The 21,399-nt window shown below is 36.7% G+C and overlaps 1 protein-coding gene and 1 long non-coding RNA gene across 2 annotated transcripts; both read left to right on the top strand.

Moving 5' to 3' along the window:
- Nucleotides 1–8,772: 8,772 nt before the first annotated feature.
- Nucleotides 8,773–10,453, top strand: LOC127941675 (uncharacterized). Its single transcript, XR_008149128.1, has 5 exons — nt 8,773–8,826; nt 8,915–9,019; nt 9,379–9,510; nt 9,677–9,784; nt 9,903–10,453. It is a non-coding gene; the product is annotated as an uncharacterized LOC127941675 (long non-coding RNA).
- Nucleotides 10,454–16,697: 6,244 nt separating this feature from the next.
- Nucleotides 16,698–18,069, top strand: LOC127942255 (prostate stem cell antigen-like). Its single transcript, XM_052537947.1, has 4 exons — nt 16,698–16,710; nt 17,089–17,226; nt 17,351–17,494; nt 17,634–18,069. Exons 1-4 carry the CDS (start codon nt 16,698–16,700, stop codon nt 17,861–17,863), a joined length of 525 nt encoding a protein of 174 aa, XP_052393907.1. The 3' UTR covers nt 17,864–18,069.
- Nucleotides 18,070–21,399: the final 3,330 nt, after the last annotated feature.

Genomic DNA, 21,399 nt, shown 5'->3' on the forward strand with positions numbered 1-21,399 from the left:
GTTTTTGGCCACTAGCTTTGTAGATGTGTTTGTCACATATTACATGTACACATTACATGCACGTTCTTTTCTTTGACCACAATGAATTTGAATTAGTGCTTATATCTCCATCTTGAAAATGCAAACTTTTCATCGGTTTGCTCCATAGACAGTAAAAGAAATGGACACAGCGACCCCATTGGAACTTAAATGAGACAAATGAAGCCCATTTTTAGCGTTTTTTAGCACTTCTGTTTCTGACGCGCAGACTCAAACGAAGCTTGACGACGTCAGCAACCTGTCTGCCAGATGTAAATCTTCTAGTAGCTGTGCGTGCAAACTGCCGTCGTTAATCTTGCAGAAACGGCGAGCTTGAGCGGGGAGTTCTTTGGCGTGAGTGAGCAGGAGTAAGTATTCTGATTAATTATTGTGTATAGTATTTTAAAATGTAACGCCAGAACGCCATATTAAGTAAATTGCCTGCGAGCTTCTCCACCTGTCTGTACGGTAATGCGACAGAGAGACGAGTGGTTATGACGCAATCGTTAGCCTATTTTTTACAAAAACTGTTTATACGGGGCCATAATGTAACATAGAAGGTAATGGAGCCCTTTATACATTGTCGTGTATCTTTAAAAATAAATAATGGACAAACAGAGTCTTTAAACGCCTCAGATGTAAAGTTATTCGCTGTCAAAGTGACGCCAAAATGAATGGGAGTCTATGGGAATGCTAACGCAAGTGATGTTCTGCTAAAAGATGGCAGCCTCCACCCGACATCAACTTCCGGTCGAGTTCCTTGCCCCCTGGTTTGCTCCTGACTCGCCATCTCTGCTGCAACTGCGAATCTCCGCATACACCGCATACACATATTGTATACACACTGCAGACGGAATATGTGTGAACCTGTATAATGTATAACAAATCTATTTCAACACCTTTTCCGTTTTATTTTTGTTTGTTTTTTTTATTATACCACAGCCCTAGTTCATTCAATAAATATAGTTACCAATCTAGCTTCTGAGTACTAAATTATTAACCCATCAATAGCGGGGTCAGTTGATCTTTTTTGCAGTGGGCTGCGCAAACATATGTGTTTGGTTTTCATTACAATATTAACGTAATGAAATGAATTACTTTTGATTCACTGAAAGTTTACTTGTTAACTCATTCCTGTCAGAAACTGCAGACCTAGCGACAAAAACCTAACGAATCAGTCATTTATAGAATTAAAATATATATTTTTTAACCAATACAGTATGTATTTGCATGGCTGTATTTTGTATCAGTATTGATATAAATACAGTGTAAAGGTTGATAGCTGCTTTATTTTTATTCTTTCACTTTCTTTGAAACAAATTATGTTGCTGTACCTATTAAGTAAACCCTAAACCAGTAATGCTATTAATTAGCATTATTTCTTGCAGTGGTTTAACACATAGTACACTTTGACCATATTTAAAATACAATATAAGTAATTATGAAATTACATATAAGATTTTTTTAAGTTCTTCTTAAGTAGTTAAAAAAATACTACAAAGTTTAATTTAAACAATAATTCATTTTCATTTAATTCCAGGTAATATGCAACTAAGTGTCCGAAACAATTACATTCAGTTTGTACTTAAGTACGTTATTTTAAAAGTGTATTATTTACATAATAAGTACTCTTTTTTAAATTATGCTAAAGTGTACTTATTTTTTCACAAGAGTGATGTTCGTTTACACACTGTAGTGAAGTGTTCGAAACTTTGATCAGTTTAATATAGTGGGCTTACTTTAAAATGATGACTGATTTATTTAATTATTTATTTATTTTTCTAGTTTTAGTTTTGGTCCTGTGTCAGATGTGGATTAACTTAAAAAAATATATTAAATGACAATTAATGATTTTAAAAACACCTGTGATGTTTCCTATAAATTCCTACTAAATTCTAATTCCCTTCTAATTTTCATTAAATGTAATTATCAATGAAGATTCGGGAGGAGCGCGTCAGATACTTAGCCTAATCATCACAGGTGGACCACAATCAAGTAATCAATCCCACAGTATAAATATCGCTGACTTACCTCTTTCCATTGACGGTTTATCAGCATCCCTCCTCCACCCCATCTCCCCACTTCAAGTTCACTATACAATATACGGGGAAGGGGGGGTACTCTAGGTTCGGGCAATTCCCGAGCTCGGAGCCCTTCCCCGGACAGCACGCCAAATACGCATACCATACCTCAGCTAATTATATGTAAGCGTGAACTAGTGAAATGGGGTTTAGTTAAGATTTCAAATCAAACACTTTATGTGAATTAGAATTGGAACTATTAGCCTGGTTTCTCAATTATGTTCAGACTTAATGTTGGTCATAACTTAAGAATTCATACTGTATGTAGAGCTTTAGATTGAGCAAACACAATTAAATTCAACTCTAGTTTGTGAAAAGAAAAACTCAACTAAAAACTCAACTAGTTTGACCTGTATGAATCCATTATGTCTTTCAGCGTACAGAACACAGAAGAATGTAAGTCACACAGGTTTGAAGTGACTTTATCGTGTGAAAGTGAGACAATGTTCATCTCTCCACCCCCACCTCTTCTGATGAGATGAAACACATTATCGCATTCATCTCCTGATCAAAGATGGATCTGCGAATCTCACTTTTTCCTCTTCCATTTTTTCTTTTTACTGCGGGTACAGAATACAAATCATTTCTGTAATGTTACTAGGTACAAATGAGATGTTTTTCACTTAACACCTCTGCTCTGTCTATTTAATTACTAAAGGACACTCTCTCAAATGTTATACATGCACAAGTCTGACGGGATCTTGTCCCCAGACAACAAGTCAGTGTTCCACTGGGTTTACCAACTGCTTGAGTTTAACAGTTACTGGTTAGTCCATTATGATGGATTGAAAGGGACTATTAGAACTGACTGACACATAACTTCTTTTCTGGACAGAATTTATTACCAATCTACTTTCTGAGTACTAAGTTATTAACCCAACAATAGCGGGGTCAGTTAATCTTTTTTGCAGTGGACCGCGCGAACATGTGTTTGGTTGTGTGGGCCGCGAGGTTGAAAGATTTTGGGAACCACTGCACTATTGGACATGCTTTCTGTGTTGACATATTTATAAAAACATTTTCCATCAAAATATTGTTCAGTCGAGCTGCTGCTTCCTGTATCACTTGTGTGTTTTCAGTCAACAGTACTACAGTGAAGCTTAAAAGTTGTGCTCCAGCTGTCTGTCCAAGTGGATCACTTCGGCATTGGAAGAGGCTCTGCTAAGTGCTGTAACACTGATCTCTGTAACAACCAAGATGCTCCAGGTTTGGTACTCTACTGCAACAGAGCATTTGAACATTTAAGAAGAAAAAAAAGAAGGATGGAATTTCATTTCCTGTCAGGAATGTGACTTTAACCGAAAACAAATGTTGCTTATACAGGCAGATCGAATTGTTCCTTTTTTTCTTTCTTTCTTTTTCTTTTTTTTTTTTTTTTTTTTTAGTGAAAGATCAGGAAGACAACATGTTTTATGTTTGGTCCAATAAGCACCTGTAATGTTGTGTGCACAGTAAGACCAGGACCATGTAAAGAAAGCAAATCTATTTTCCATCCTGTAGATCCCACTAGTGCTCCCAATGGAAAGAAATGTTACTATTGTGATGGGAATACCTGCTCAAACACAGTGAGCTGTTCAGGGACTGAAGACAGCTGCTTTAATACAACAGGTGAGAATCTGGAAAAGAAAGCTGCATCATTATCTTTCTCTTTTTTATGTCTTAACATTTGGTACAGATCATGTATACCAGTGGCCAACTTGTCTCTGACTCTAACTGTTTTCTTCTTCAATCTTTTCATCAGTGCCGGAAGTCCAGTCACAGGTTTTAAAAGGCTGTGTCTCTAAATCTCATTGTGATGTCCTACAACTGATTCCTGGTTCAGGAAGTATCTCATGTTGTGAGGGGAACCTGTGTCACTCAGAGCTTCCTGTTCCTCTGCTGTTCTCTGCTCTCCTTCATCCTGCTGCATTGAATCCAGCAGATATTCACATTCTGCAGCTGCTGCAAAGATAAAATGAGTAAAGGTGATAAATCGTAACTCAAGTCTACATGAGCCTCATGTTATGATGTGTTGTTGGTATACACAGTGTCTTCAGTCATCTTCCTCATTGTACTCTACACAAATATATTTTCTTTGTTTAAAATAAAACTACTGATTTAATCAACTTAGTCGTCAGACTACACTCTGTATGTCCTACATTGCTATATAAAAACCTAATGAATAATTCATTTTTTTTTAAGTTATCAAGCATGCTGCTGTTTGCAGATTTACCGGATTTGCGTCATTGTGGACATTTGTACTGAGAAACACGCGCAGACCTACGTCACCAGTCTATTTGCCTAATCTTCCCGGTACTTTACACCACGGTGGAAACGCAGAAAGCTACAAGTCTGGGGGGAAATAGTTCCTGGGAAAAAAAGTTCCAGGTAATTTCGATGGAAAAGCAGCAATGGATACCATCATGAAGAAGCTCATGGCTTTGGAAAGGCATTGGAGAAAATGGATGGATTTGGAGACCAGAATGAGTGACATATTTAAATGATAATCACTATTATTATCTAAGCTATTTAAATGCTTTATTACCTGATATTTGATACTGTTATTTACTGTTACTGCTGCTGTGTGTAATGTGCCCCTCTTATGGACAAGTACCTGTAACAATTCAAGCATGCAAGAATAATTCAAATAAAATCAATCAACTGGGACCTGCTCTTTTGCTCCAGTTTCTCTAACCGGAAACTCCCACTGCCATTTCTACATGTACATTCTGCAACAAACTCTTGAGCTTCCCTTACGCTTGTATAACGTGAGACTTTGTGACTGCCTGCACTTGCTATACTTTATACTTAAGTACAGTAAAAATATAAAAATTTGTTACAATAGAAATTTTATAATAAATCCAAAAGCAAGACATAAAAATAAAACATGTTTAACAATAATACAACATAGATCACATAGGTCCATAAGGAATCAGTATATCAAGAAACTCTGCATTCATACTCTTATTGTTACATGTATTAGCCCAGTATATAGCAAATCAGTAAAATGCTAAATCTTTCAAATGGTAAGGCAATCAACATTTCCTGGGAAGCACATTCCGAGTGGACTCTGGAGTATCAGTTGATTCAGAAACAACTGTTGACAGTCCAGCTTCAGGTGTGCCCAGTGTTGGAATCAACAGTCCAGAGTCTGAGCCCTGTAGGGCAGGTTGTAGGGTTCTGGGTGGTTGTAATTGGGGGTGAGGTTGCAACTAAGGCAACGGTGGTGGTTTCGATGGAACCTGAGAGGTGTGTGGAGTCCCAGTGGCGCAGGTGTAAAATGGGGTGGGAGGTGTCCAGACAATGTGTTCAGAGCGGTTGGATGAAAAGGGGAGGAAGGGGAGGTGAGGGTATGGGTGTCCTTTAAGTGATGTAGAGTTTCATGCAATTGTAATAAATGTTTTTTGCTTTTGCATGAGGTCTAGATACATCCCAAACTTCAAAATTTACTGGGGTGGAAATACCAAAGGGGCATAGTGGTTGGTGATCATACCACTCCATACCCAATTCAAAAAGTTGTTTGGAAAGTTCATCTTTTAGAGTGTGATTAAAGTGCTCAACAGCTCTGTCACCCTGAGCATGATAAGGGTTCGTACAGAGTGTCTTGATTGACAAGTTACAAAGGTGCTTTATGAGGTCAGATTCAAACTGTCTGGCCTGTAAATAGAAAATAAACATTTTGTTCATTGGCAATGTTTGGGTGTGTGCCGAGACCAGTTTTGCTTGCAAAGGTATTGATTTGGTTTGACTTTCTACCGAAGTGTTTGACACATCACACCGAGAGCAACTATTAGATTTCACAGGATTATTGTCTGGCTGCCTAGACATGGCGTCTGTATTGTTGGGGCAAAATTAAATCAACTCTCATCAGCATAAGAGAGAGGCTCACTCTCAGTTATAATTAAAAAGAAAACTTTTATTCCTTGCAAAGAAGGTCAGACAGTCATACAGTAACACAAGTTCCTGCAGAGTGCGACAAAAAGGGATGGCAGTCCTCCACCTTATATCCCTCTGCTGCGTCACGGTTTCAAACCCTTAAAACATTGGTCTCAAACTCAATTCCTGGAGGGCCACAGCTCTGCACAGTTTTGCTCCAACCCTAATCAGATACACCTGATCCAGCTAATCAAGGTCTTCAGGATTACTAGAAACTTCCAAGCAGGTGTGATTTGGAGCTGGTTGGAGCTAAACTCTGCAGAGCTGTGGCCCTCCAGGAATTGAGTTTGAGACCACTGCCTTAAAAGCTGTACTTTTCCATGGATAACATAAAAGTCAGAAAACACACTCTTCTATGGGTTGGTTCTCACACATTTAGAGCTTAGATGACCCCTCAGGTCATCCTCAGGCATTCGTTCCCCCATTCTATTGCCCAATGACCTTCTCAGGTCATTCTCAGACATCTGTTTCCCCCCAGGTGTCTCCCTTCTGCACCCACACGGCTCCGTGAATCACCTGCTGCCCATTACTTTTATTCCCAGACTCATCTCACGGTGTCTACACAGCAATTCTAAGAAAACACATGCATATATGGGCATGCAGAAGCAATGTAAATTAATTTTTCCACCACAGTATTACAGTGTTTAGCACTGGCTCATGGGTTCTTGGCTGGGTTGCAAGGAGGACACTGACAGGGAGCTCGGGAGATCATAACACTTTATTTACTAAACATGAAGAGGTGAACATTGTGAATTAGCCACATCCAATCACACGGAGCGCATCATATCTCTCTCTCTCTGCCTCTCACAAATGCGCGCAGAATGTTGTACTGAAATGTTCTGAAATGTTACACCTGTTGTAACAAAACACGAACAATTCCATCAGAGATGGTACATCCATCAGCAGGAACTACACTTCAACTGTATTTTACTGACATTTTTTTATTTATTATGAAATTACAAAGAAACATTACTTGGTCAAATTGCATTTAATATAAATTTTAACTATTATACAGTTTCACTATTTGAAATCAACATGCAATAAGCATCTAAAAACATTATATTCAGTTCACATTTAATATTATTTTAAAGTTTATTTCACTACTCTTTTTAAAATTATGTTAAAGTTTCCTTTTTCCTGGAGGGTGATCTTTTGTTAAATCTTGAATTTTAAGTTGTACGTTTTAATTGTTTTAAGTTTTAAATGTGTTTGATTAAAGTTGCACAAATACAAATAGTCTTTGGAGAATTAGGAAATGAAAGTATTCTTGCCCCGGTTTCTCAGAAATGTTCGACTTTAATGTTAGACATACCTAAGAGTTCATAATGTATGCAGAGATAAAGTTTAACATACAGTACAATGTTAGACATACCTAAGCCTCCATAATGTATGTAGAGATAAAGTTTGAAACCTCTCACTCGTAAAGACAAAAACAAAACGAAACGAGTTTGACCTGTATGAACAACATTGGACCCCTTTATCTTTACATGATTGGATCACTAAAGACAGTTGAGTCATGCAAACTTGGAATGACATTCCATTGAAAAGTAAAAAAAATAAAAAAAAATAATTATATATATATATATATATATATATATATATATATATATATATATATATATATATATATATATATATATAATTCTAAGCCTCAGTACAATTTTATGCAGTAAAACCTGCGTATACCACTTTTGTATGTCTACAAAACAACATTAACAATAACAAAAATAATAATAAAACAATTTAGTTATTTTAAGTTTGTGAGTGAGAAAAACTTATGCAACCTCAGCAGCATTTTTTTTTATTGATCTACAAGAATTTCAATTTTCTACATTACATTATTGACAGTGACACTTATGAGAGAGAAGTACAGTATGTGTTTAATGCTTTTGTAACGTACTGTATTTCTCATCGGTGTACAGAGTATTTTTATAATCATTGTTCATTCATAGTCAGATAAGCACATATGTAGGAGATATACTATTAATTAGCATTAATTTTCACAATGGTTTAACACGTAATAAACTTTGACCATATTTAAAAGAAATATAAGTAATCAGTTTCTACTTTTGTTATTTTAAAAGTATATTATTTACATAATAAGTATTATTTTTAAAATTATGCTAAAGTGTACTTATTTTTTCACAAGAGTGATGTTCGTTGTGCTCAAAACTTTGATCAGTTTAACATAGTGGGCTTACTTTAAAGTGACGACTGATTTTTTTTGTTGTTGTTTTTTGTTTTTTTTTTGGTTTTGGTTTTTGGTCTTGTGTCAGATGATGATTAACTTTAAGAAAAAAAATAAATCACAATTAATGATTTTAAAAGCACCTATGATGTTTCCTATTAATTCGTACTACATTTTCTTTAAATGGGGTTTAGTTAAGATTTCAAGTCAAACACTTTACATGAATTAGAATTGGAACTATTAGCCTGGTTTCTCAATGATGTTCAAACTTAATGTTGGTCATAACTTAAGAATTCATACTGTATGTAGAGCTTTAGATTGAGCAAACACAATTAAATTCAACTCTAGTTTGTGAAGAAAAAAAAAAACTAAACTAGTTTGACCTTTATGAATCCCTTTTGTCTTTCAGTGTACAGAACACAAAAGAATGTAGGTCACACAGGTTTGTAATGATATTATCGTGTGAAAATGAGACAATGTTCATCTCTCCTGCCCCCCCCCCCCACACCTCTTCTGATGAGCTATAAAATGAGCACCGGAACGTACACCTTATCTCATTCACCTCCTGATCAAAGATGGATCTGCACATCTCACTTTTTCTTCTGTGTATTCTTTTCACTGCAGGTACAAAATACAAATCGGTTCTGTAATGTTACTGGGTACAAATGAGATGATTCTCATTTAACACCTCTGTCTTTTTTTATTACTAAAGGACACTCTCTCAACTGTTATGACTGCACAAGTCTGACGGGATCTTGTACCCAGACAAGTCAGTGTTCCATTTGGTTACCCAACTGCTTGAGCGCAGCAGTTACTGGTAAGTCCATTATGATGGATTGACAGGTACTATTAGAACTGACTGACACAAAACTTCTTTTCTGGACAGAATTTATAATTGCACTCATAGAATGTTCTATAGATTACTGAAATAATTATGATAATTCACATTTAAATATGTGTGAAATTAGAAAAATGCTAAATGTAAAAAAACCCTAGTTGTCTTAAACATTTGGACCTGATTCTAATAAATATTAGAGATCATTTAATATTGGGAAATTTGTACTTTTGATACACTTTTGGACATGCTTTCTGTTTTAACATATTTATAAATAAATTTGCCATCAAAAATATTGTTCAGTCGAGCTGCTCATTCCTGTATCACTTGTGTGTTTTCAGTCAACAGTACTACAGTGACGTATAGAAGTTGTGCTCCATCTGTCTGTCCAAGTGGATCCATCAACCTCGGCATTGGAAGAGGCTCTGCTAAGTGCTGTAACACTGCTCTCTGTAACAACCAAGATGCTCCAGGTATTGTACTTTAATGTAATAGAGCGGTTTATAGAAGCGACTTTAGCCGAAACAAAAAAGGAGAAGACAACATGTTTTATGTTTGGTCCAATGAGCACCTGTAATGTTGTGTGCACAGTAAGACCAGGACCATGTAAAGAAATCAAATCTATTTTCCCTCCTGTAGATCCCACTAGTGCTCCCAATGGAAAGAAATGTTACTATTGTGATGGGAATACCTGCTCAAACACAGTGAGCTGTTCAGGGACTGAAGACCGCTGCTTTAATACAACAGGTGAGAATCTGGAAAAGAAAGCTGCATCATTATCTTTCTATTATTTGTCGTAACATTTGATACAGATCATGTATACCAGTGGCCAACTTGTCTCTGACTCTTAACTTTTTTCTTCCAGTCCAGTCACAGGTTATAAAAGGCTGTGTCTCTAAATCTCTTTGTGATGTCCCACAACTGCTTGGTTCGGGAAGTTTCTCGTGTTGTGAGGGGAACCTGTGTAACAGTGCTAATGGTGTCACTCAGAGCTTCCTGTTCCTCTGCTGTTCTCTGCTCTCCTTCATCCTGCTGCACTGAATCCAGCAGATCTTCACATTCTGCAGCTGCAGAAAATATTTTTATAGAGGACATCAGATTCCCAAGTTAGTATGATTATTCAGGGTCTTTTAGGGTCTGTCTGGAGAAAATGAAGACTATGCCAGTTTCACACTGCAAGCCTGAGCTTCGTGTCAGTACTACATTGTTTTCAGTGGTTGTGTCCACACACTGCTAAGATACATTTATATGAATTTTGCATCTGATGTCCCTTTAATATGTATTTAAACTCTTAAGGTGAAGAGGGAAAAGGTGATAAATCTGTAACTCAAGGCTACTTGAGCCTCATGTTATGATGGGTTGTTGGTACACAGTGTCTTCAGTCATTTTTTCATTGTGCTCCACACACATATATTTTCTTTGTTTAAAATAAAACTACTGATTTAATCAACTTATGCGTCAGACTACACTCTGTATGTCCTACATTGCTATATAAAAATCCAATGAATCAGTCATTTTTATAATAATGAAATGTTTTTTTTTTTTTTTACCAATACAGTATGCATTTGCATTGTTGTATTTTGTATCAGTATTGATATAAATATGATGTATAGGTTGGTAGCTGCTTTATTTCTAATCTTCCACTTTCTTTCACGTAAATTATGTTGCTCAACCAATTAAAGAGAAAAAGACATTTTACCAGGACAAACAATTATATATTTTAAGATTCATATCACATTTTCCTCAAGATGATTTTTCACTCCCCATCCTTTGTTTTCTGTCATACTGACTAGTAAAAACACACAGTGTCCCACAAGCTCTTGCTTTGAACTCTCAAAGTTCGCGAACGTGATCTCCTCCATTGCTGACGTTTGCAGGCGACAAAACAGCGAGATTCATGAAGTATCCGACTTTAAAGGTCTTTTTTGATCCCTCCCCTTACTACAGCCGCCGACTCTTGCCTACATTTCAGGCGAGGCAAGGCACATCTCAAACAAACCTATTTTTTATTGGCTATTCACGGTCACGTGGGCACAGGTGATCACTTCCGTTTTCTTTATTATTTCCGTTGTCGGATTGTTTGGCAGGTTGGAAAGGGCAAGGAGCGGGAGCCAACATTCTGTTGACCATATCACATTGGTCTGATCATGTAATATATGCTTTAATAAAATCAAAAGCACGTTAAGATCACCAGTTTTCCTTTGATGAGAATAACCGAGTGTGAACGAGTCACAAACCCACTAGCTAGCCTCTATGTGGCGATTGGATACCGCAAACATTAGTCAACAAAAAACGGCGCTTGTTTAAAGATATTCCATTCATGCACTGCATTGGAACGTGGTTGTAGATTGTAAAGGGCAACGGATATGAGACAGCACTTGGACTCGTATGTGAATCAGATTATTATTTATCTGCTTGCTGGCTTGTCTATTGGAGACGCTATGTTGGTTGTGCTAGCTGTCTAGCGCTACTTATGTTCGGATCATTTGAGGTCTATTAGACATGCAGAGTTTGGAGTGTGTTATATGCAGTGCTGGGATATGTGCAGTTTATTGCATGTGATTTAAATGGATTATTGTGAAATTGTATGTGCCGCTGAAGTTTGATGGAAAAAACTGGATGAAGATGAGGCTGATGCGGTTATGGAGAGCAAAAGGGAGTGTAAGCTCACAGCAAAGGCTTGGGAGTTGAAGATTGAACAGTTACAAAGGGACCGCAAATCCAAAGTGAATAAAATCCAAAAATATGTTTGCTTCAATGAAAGTACTTATGCAAGATGATGAAAATTCATCCAAGGTTTATTCTTTATTTGAAGCACTGAAGCTTTTGAGAGATGATGTCACTTTGTTGTATGATAGTGTGATTCCTTAACTTCCCGCTGAGGAACAAACAAAACTAAATGAATGGTCTGGCTCAATTTTACGATTCAACAAAGGTATTGAAGATGTGGAGAAATGGTTGCATGATCTTGCATTCTTTAAGAAAACTCAGTGTAAGTTTTAAGAAAGTGTAAGTGTGTTAAGAAAAGCAGCAGTGTCTGAACAGAGTAACGAATGTTTGGTGTCACCTCAGTAAACTATAGATGCAACTCAGAAAAAGACTTTGGCTGTTGAAAATCCATCTTTAAGTGATCAATTGCCTGCTGTTACATCCTCTGTTTGTGCAAATCCACAAAGGATTCTGAATCAAAGTAAGGAATGTAATGCATTGCCTTGCGATGACTTTGCGGACGACATCAAGCCAACTGATATTATCTCAAATGTATACAGTAAAAAATCTGGTAAAAGGAGCTCTTCTTCAGGTTCACGCTCTAGTAGATCATCTACATCATCTGCTCATCTTCAAGCTGAAGCTGAAATGAAAATAGCTTTATTAGCTAGTCAGCAAATGCTGCAACAGAAGCATGTTGTGGAAGAGGAAGAGGAGCACTTAAGATAAAAGAAGGAAAAATTTGATCTTCAAACTAAAATAGCTGTGTTTATGGCTAAAGTTAATGTGTACAGGTCTTCTGCATCAGAACAAAGTTCACATTTGGAAGTAAGAAGATCAAGAAAGGAAAATGATGGAATGATCTCCAATTCAATAGAAGCTGAATCAGTTCAAGTTGACACCCATGTTGAGTTAAAGTCATTGCCTGTTAACAATTCGACAAGAGGTGCAAGAAATAAGGAGTTATTCTCAACTTCACTCTGTGCTTACAGTCAACTGCATCAGTTAATGCACAGCTCCCCCGTAACCATAATAGCGATGCACCTGTTTTAAGACCGCCAACTGATGGAGAACAAGGAAATATATTGCGTCTTATGGAAAAACAAAATGAAATCACTACTATGTTGGTACAACAGCACAATATTTCATTACTTCCTCACAGAGATATTGTATACTTTGATGTAGAGCCTTTGCAATATAAATGCTTCATACGATCAATTGAGGAGGTTGTGGAAAAAAGGGCAAATGATTATGGTGACTGTTTCTATTTTCTTGAGCAGAATAGTCGAAGTCAACCAAGAGAACTTGTCAGAAGTTGTCAACATATGGCTTCTAAGCAGGGTTACTTGAAAGCCAAGGCCTTACTTAAGGAACACTTTGGAAATGAAGTCAAAATATCTTCAGCATACATGGACAAAGTGCTCTCTTGGAAGTCTATGAGACCTGAGGACTCAAAGGCTTTGCAAGATTATCTTCTTTTCCTTAGAGCTTGCTGTAATGCTATGGAGGATGTTCGTTATATGAAAGAGTTAACCTTGGCAACTAACATGCAAATAGTTCTTTCTAAATTACCTTTGAAGCTAAGAGACAAATTGAAAGCAGTAGTGTGTGATTTGCAGGAAAACCGTAATGAACCAGCAACATTTTAAGACATCTTGGATGTTGTAGAAAAGCAAGTAAAAATTGCTACTCATCCTGTGTTTGGAAATATTGTTGAGGCTCCTCTAGGAGGTCGAAGCTTGATGCGTTATAAGCCTAAGGGAAGTAGTTCCGCCACTACTGTAGCAAAACTAATAAAGGTGTATCATGTCTTTGTTGTGGTGAAGAACATTTCTTGAATTCCTGTACTGTGCTTTTCAAAAAAAAAACATAAAGAAAAGATAGATTTATGCACAGGCCATATTAGTAGAGATTGTAAGAAGTGAATTATAAGCAGAGTGTATGGCTTTAAACAACCTAGTGTTCTTCATGTCTTCCGGCAAGATAGAGCTGAGGAGCCAAAGCAAGCGGTGGGTAATGCTCTGATCTCGATTCAGTCAAGTGGTCTTACTGGGGCCGGTGAGGATGCTTGTGCTTTGTCCATTCTTCCAGTATGTGTTAAAGCTAAGAATGGAACCAAGATTGTGGAAACTTACGCCTTCCTAAATCCATGCAGTTTGTCAACATTCTGTACAGAAGGTCTCATGAATAAGCATAATTTGAAAAAAAAACTGAATATACTGCTTAAAACCATGAATCAAGACAAACTTGTTTCCAGTTATGTCGTTAGAGATTTAGTTGCTGGATTCTATCAAATGCATTATTGTCTTTTTGCCTTAAGTGTATACCCATGAAAGCATGCCAGTATATAAGGTTCATATTCCCAAGCAGAGCGATCTTGTTCAATGGCCTTATTTAAATCATATATCTCTGCCCTCAGTTGAAGCTGGAGTTGAACTCTTGATTCGATCAACTATACCAGAAGCACTGGAGCCATGGCAGATTGTTCGTTGTCAAAGGAATGGCTCTTATGCAGTTAAAACCATACTTGGATGGACTGTGAATGAACCTCTTAAAGGAATGGAAAGGTATGGAACTATCGGTAATGACCAGGCTCAGGCGACTGTTAACAGGATCTCTCTTTCTAAATTGGAGGAGCTTTGCAAACAATAGTTTAAGACTGATTTCCCTGAAAATCCTCAGGATGAACTGGTTGCAATGTCTAAAGAACATATTCAGTTCATGAATATGGTGTATCAATCTGTAAAACTGAACGATGGCCATTACTGCATTGGTTTGCCACTCAAGAATAAGGATATGGTCCTTCCAAATAACAGAATAGTGGCAGAACAGGGAGCTTTTGTCATGGTCCTGTCTCCCCCTGCTGGTCACTCTTTCTCCCTTTTCTCCATCACCCTCAGTTCATCAGTGTATCTCCCTCGTCTTGTCCCGTCCTGTCCTGATGTTCTAATTCAAAGAGTATCAAATGGATATTTAATCCTCCTATACAGCATCCCATCACGGAAGTGTTTGGGAGAGGATGATTCGATCAGTGAGGAAGATTATGAATTCAATCTTGAGAGGGCAGAGTAGAGGGTCTTCATACACTTTTATGTGAAGTAGAGTCAATTCTCAATGGTCGTCCTATAATCAGATCATCCATGGATCCTAATGATCTAGAAGCTCTAACACCCAACCATCTGCTTCTCCTGAAAACTCAACCATCCTTACCCCCTGGGTTATTTCAGAAGGAGGACATATATGTGCGTTGTAGATGGCGACAAGTACAGTACATGTCCGACCTGTTTTGAAGAAGATGGCTAAAGGAATATTTACTTCAGCTACAGGAATGGCAGAAATGGCTTGTAAAAAGAAGAAATTTCAAGTGGAAGATGTTGTACTTGTTGTCAATGATGGTGCCCCTCGAAATTCATGGCTTATGGGTAAAATTATTCAAAATATTCCAGATAAAAGGGGATTGCTTCGCCAAGTAACGAAGTACAACTATGTGGACAGACCAGTCACCAAGATTTGCTTGCTTCTTGAAACCAAAGAGGATTTATAAATGATTTTTTCTTTGTTTTCTTTGTTTTCTTTGTTTGAGTGCTCAATGACACACAGACGTAATGACATGTATAGACAGACCTTCCTTTTATCTTTTTTGACTGACATGACTTAAGATTTGGACTGGAAGATACACAGACATTTTTTTACATGGACAGATGCATACATACACACACACGTTTGTATACTTGTAAATTAATTTGTGTGTTGTGCAATTTATGCATGTATTAGTTGTTGTTAATTGATTGATGATTATTATCTCTCTTTTTTGTAATAATCATGGGGCCGGAATGTAAGAGCATTAATTGTTTGTTACTCAGCTACTCAGTTTCCTGGCGGAATTTACAAATTCAAACAACATTTTCTATATTCTGACATTTCTATATTTTCTATATTCTGATATTTCATTTGGAAAGGAATGTTACTCTTGGATGGACAGTGCTGCTCAAACACATTGAGTTGTTCAGGGAGTGAAGACTACTTCATTACAGCAACAGGTGAGCTTTTTTTTTTTTTTTTATCTCTCTTATGTTTAAATGTTTAATACATATCATATTGTCCAGTAAAGCTTAGACTCAACCTGTGTTTTCTTTCTTCTCATCAGGGACTTTCAAAAGCCAGTCAGTGGTTGTAAAAATCTGTGTTTCTAAATCTATTTGTGATGCTGTAACATCAGTAGAGATGTTACAGCAGGATAACAGAGGATCACAAGACAAATCAGGACACGTGACAATGACAACTTCAAAATAAAAGACATGAAAACATGAACAAAACCTAAAACAGAAGTGACATGGAGAAAACTGAACATAAAAATTTCTAAAGTGATATATTATTGAACCAGGAACTGGATAATCTAACATTCAAGCAAATAATTTTCTACGAGAAATGTATTTAAAATGCAAACAAAGAATGCTGAGAAATGCCACTCCTGCTTCTGATTTCCTCCAGTTTCATAAGCAATTGTAGGAAGTAAAGCTACTTCCTACAGATCTTTAGATCTTTCATATTTAAAGTGTCCACTTTTAAATACACCTGTGTCAAATATTTGTTCCTTAAAAATACTCATTTCCTGAATCCTAATTTCCACTACCTAAAGCTGTCATTATCTCACGAAGGCCCGTCCCTTTTCTAGGATATAAAATGAGCATTGAAACACATTATTTTATTTTTCTCAAAGATGGATGTACAATTCTCAGTCTTTCTTCTGTTGATTTTTTTCAATGCAGGTAAAAAGACAAATCACTTTAATTTCTCTTTTATACAAACATAAATAATTGGATTTCTCTCTGACTGTCTCTCTTTTATTGCTTAAGGACACTCTCTCAAATGTTATGAGTGTGTTGGGTCTTGTGCGGATCAAAATGCGAAAGAATGTCCTGAATCTCAAACATGCTTCAGTTCAACCGCTATGACACAGTACGGTAAGTCCAGTGTTGATGTCCAGTTGATGGGGGAGCAGCGACAGTGGAAATATATGGAGTACATTTTAAAATATGAGATTTATCATTTCTATCAGATATAATACATTCCTGTTACTTAATTAATTTTCACTTAGAAAGTTATAGTAATAATATAATTTGTAATGAAAAAATGTTTGTAATCAGAAAATGCTACATTAAATTTTTCCAATAGTAGCCTTTTAGACCGAAGCGATCATTTTATATTACAGATTTAGTTTTTTTCTCTTCTGCATTACAGTTGTGATTAGAAAAAGGGTTTTTAATCTATTTTCTATTATAAATAAATTCACCATTAAAGTTATGAACAGTTTTCATTCCTGTGTAATTTATGTTTTTTAGGAGACACCACTTTAAAGGCAAAGATTAAAGGTTGCTTTCCATCATATTCCTGTATAAATGGGTACACAAACTTCAGCATTGGAAATATGTCTTTTTTCTGCTGTCGCATGGACCTTTGTAACGCCCAAGATGCTCCAGGTGTTGTACTTTGTGCAAATGACAAATATTCAACACTAATTTTACATCCATAGGACATTCAATTCATAATTGTAGAAACTGAATGTAGTTAGAGTTGTTTCATTAGATGTTGTATTTTGTACAGATCCTTCTGTAGATTCCAGTTCTACCAACTTTGATATCCCCAGTGATGTTCCCAATGGAAAGAAATGTTACTCTTGCGATGAGAAGAGCTGCTCAAAAATAAGAGACTGTTCGGGGAGTGAAGACCACTGCTTTACAGCAACCGGTGAGAATCTGCTAAAGTCATCATTTGTGGGTCTTATTTAGAGCATTTGATAGAGATCACATACTGTATGCCAGAGACCGGCTAACACAATTATTTTGTCACTTCAGCTTTCACTTCTAACTCTTTTCTTTCTTTTCAGCGAGTTTCGGAAGCCAGTCAGTTGCTGCAAAAGGCTGTATCTCTAAAAAAGCTTGTGATGCCTCAGCAATGCTTCCCAGTGGTCAGGGCATCAAATGTTGTGAGGGGAACCTGTGTAACGGTGTCAGTGTCAACCAGATCAACATCCAGAGTCCTGACGGTGCTCAGAGCGTCTCTCAGAGCTTCCTGTTCCTCTGCTGTTCTCTGCTCTCCTTCATCCTGCTGCACTGAATCCAGCAGATCTTCACATTCTGCAGCTGCAGAAAATATTTTTATAGAAGACAGTTGGTATGATTATTCAGGGTCTTTTAGGGTCTGTCTGGAGAAAATAAGGACTCTTCACATTCTACAATGATACTGTATACATACATGGCTTGCATTTTCTTTAGTATTCCAATATGATGAAGTGAGAAGTATACAGGAAATGTATGTATATATATATATATAGTACAGACCAAATGTTTGGACACACCTTCTCATTCAAAGACTTTTCTTTATTTTGATGACTATGAAAATTGTAGATTCACACTGAAGGCTATGAATTAAAACTATGAATTAACACATGTTGAATTATATATGGAATTATATACATAACAAAAAAGTGTGAAACAACTGAAAATATGTCATATTATAGGTTCTTCAAAGTAGCCACCTTTAGCTTTGATTACTGCTTTGCACACTCTTGGCATTCTCTTGATGAGCTTCAAGAGGTAGTCACCTGAAATGGTCTTCAACAGTCTTGAAGGAGTTCCCCGAGAGATGCTTAGCACTTGTTGGCCCTTTTTGCCTTCTGTCTGCGGTCCAGCTCACCCCTAAAACATCTGGATTGGGTTCAGGTCCGGTGACTGTGGAGGCCAGGTCATCTGGCGCAGCACCCCATCACTCTCCTTCTTGCTCAAATAGCCCTTGATGCCTTCAGTGTGACTCTACAATTTTCATCGTCATGAAAATAAAGAAAACTCTTTGAATGAGAAGGTGTGTCCAAACTTTTGGTCTGTACTGTATATATATATATATATATATATATATATATATATATATATATATATGTGTGTGTGTGTGTGTGTGTGTATGTATATATACACTGTATGTACAGTATATATACAGTATATGTATCATAAATACTTAATATTTTCCAGTCATTTCATAAAGATATGATTTTTGGAAAAAAAAAGATTTGGAATGGCAGCTTAGTAGAGATAAAACATTTACATTTAATAAAGTAACCAAAAATAACTAATTTCTATTGTGAAAATGTGGGGTGAGTGAGTGACTGCATGACATAACATCAAGATTGACTTTCACTGGCCTTGCAAACCCAGTGTTTAAAAACTTACTGATTGATATATTTAGAAATAAAGTTTACACAAAAATGTTCAGTTGAACTGGTCATACTTGTATTAGTTATGTTCTAGTTCTACAACTAAGTTGAAGCATTGTGCTCCACCAACTGACTGTGCAAACAGCACTGAAAAGATCTCTTCTATGTGTTTTTAAGATGCTAGAGTATTGTACTTTACTATAGAATAGTTTACAGTCAAAACATTTAAAAGTACGGTTACATTGGGTATATTTCACAGTCAAAGGGTCTACTGTTAAAAGTGTACACTCTTAAAAATAAAGTTTCCAAAAGGGAATTTTTTACAGCAAGAATTTCCCATTAATAGTTCTAATAAGGAATGTTGTTCAAAACCTAAATAAACTTTTTCCACTTTAAAGAACCTATAAATTTACATTGATGGAATGTTCGTGAATTTGAATCTCAACTTTCACTTTCTCTCTCTCTCTCTCCCACACACACACACACACACAGAGAGAGAGAGGGCCTTAGGAACCACTTCTCTCACACACACTCATTTGACATATCTTTTTAAGTAACTGATAAATAATAACCAATAATCTTCATTTCCAAACCCAATCAGCCCACAGACTACCATTTAAAAGGATAGAAGTGTCATAAGGGTGCATCTCAATCAGCTCCCTATTCAGTAGTCAGTGCACTAATCAGGGAGTTGTCCATGGGGTCCGTCTCAATCGCGAAATCCTTCCAGTTCACTGGAACATTCACTCCCTGAAAAATCACTCAATGCACTGCAAAAAATAAGGAACATCGGTGCCTTACTGGAACTTACATCACATTTCTGAAGTGTGGAACATAAAACACACAAGCACATTGATAAATATAATAATACGCCATAAAAGATTTGAAAAGACACACCGTTTTTGGTGCATAATCTATATGCTATTAGCAATATGCTATTGTAAATCAGGCTAAGAACATGCTAAGAACATACCCAGTGTTTTTTTTAGGTCATACTGTGTTAAATGTCTATACTTATTTGTATGATTTAATGCGTTTGGTTACATTTTCATAATCAAAACCCCTTTACGTGCAAACATCGCCGACGGCCCCAGTTTATTATTGTTTCACTTTCACAGCACATTAAACATCACTGTCTTACTTCATCTGGACAAACTGTGCATCAATTGAAAGTTTAAAGACTCTAGCTTCGATATTTGACCAATATTTTGATAAAACATTGTTGCAGTGACAGATATTTAGTGATTTATGTCAGGAGTGCAAAATAATAAATCCGTATTATGCCACATTTTGAATAGAAATTCACCACTCACTCATATTCAGTCATGTCAGCAGCGGTTTATTTGTGTTCACATAGACTCACTGAACAGCGTCAATAAGGATTTATAGACCAAAGATGCATATCTGCGGAGATATATGGATATATTTACTGATGTTTACTTCATATTTCTTCAGACAGAATCGTCATTTCTATTCATTTTCCACGGATTTACGCGATCTGATGATAAACAGCCTCTCCCAGCGATCTGTGTGTGTGTGTGGAGTGGTGTCAGCTCGTGCGGTGTGTCACTCAGACTCCGATTGGGCCTTCCCAATGTCAATCTGAGAGTGTCATATATGGACACCGCCACATCGTGTCACATGCTTCCTGCACACTTCCTGGTAGTTATCTGGCCAAAACAACACTGAAACACCTCTGTACACATGAAATATCCGAATAATAAACCCGCAATTATGATAGTAAAGCTTGGTATGAGAATTTCTTGAGATCTGGGGCGTTTTTATAAAAAAAATCGAAAATGTACATCGGAAATGCTAACTTGTGCAGAGATGAAAAAGGCTACAAATAACATATTTTTACAAAAGTAAACGACAAAATTCCACCCCTGATCGCTAAAGGAAGTTATTATAAACACTCGATCGGGGTTTAAAGTGAGTTTTGAGTAAAAGTGTACTAATAATTTCATAAATTGTCTGATGTAGCTTGATGCTAACGTTAGCTCCAATGCTACTAATAGCAGGTGCTTTTCTTCTTCATAATGCATTTTTGTCTCAATAATTCACGTAAGGTCGTAAGAAAATGTTTTGTTGTATTTTTATAGTAAGACTTTTGATAAATAAGGGCTAAATGCAAAGAGAGACTGAAGTGAGATCGCTGCTTTGTTGCTTTGTAAAGCCTGAAAAACCACAATCAAGGCTAATAAAGGTGGAATAAAAACAAAAGAATAATGATAAAAGAATAATGCGGATAATGTGTCATACCTGGCGGAGGTGTGAAAGACTCATTTGGTGAGAACAATAGAATCATGAATTGGGCAGCTTTCAACAGTGAAACATACACAAAGAGCACAGGAGAGTTTACATGTGAGATCTTATAGAGATGACAAGTGCCATAAATCAATCTGATTAGCCTTCTCTAAAAACACACATGACACGGCCTTAGAAA

This window comes from Carassius gibelio, chromosome A21 (assembly GCF_023724105.1).
Source record: "Carassius gibelio isolate Cgi1373 ecotype wild population from Czech Republic chromosome A21, carGib1.2-hapl.c, whole genome shotgun sequence".
NCBI lineage: Eukaryota > Metazoa > Chordata > Actinopteri > Cypriniformes > Cyprinidae > Carassius > Carassius gibelio.

What these genes read in the sequence shown, in the direction of transcription:
- LOC127942255 (XM_052537947.1), top strand. An exon ending in TAACGCCCAAGATGCTCCAG is followed by an intron (nt 17,227 to 17,350) that starts GTGTTGTACTTT and finishes TATTTTGTACAG; the next exon opens with ATCCTTCTGTAGATTCCAGT. An exon ending in CCACTGCTTTACAGCAACCG is followed by an intron (nt 17,495 to 17,633) that starts GTGAGAATCTGC and finishes CTTTCTTTTCAG; the next exon opens with CGAGTTTCGGAAGCCAGTCA.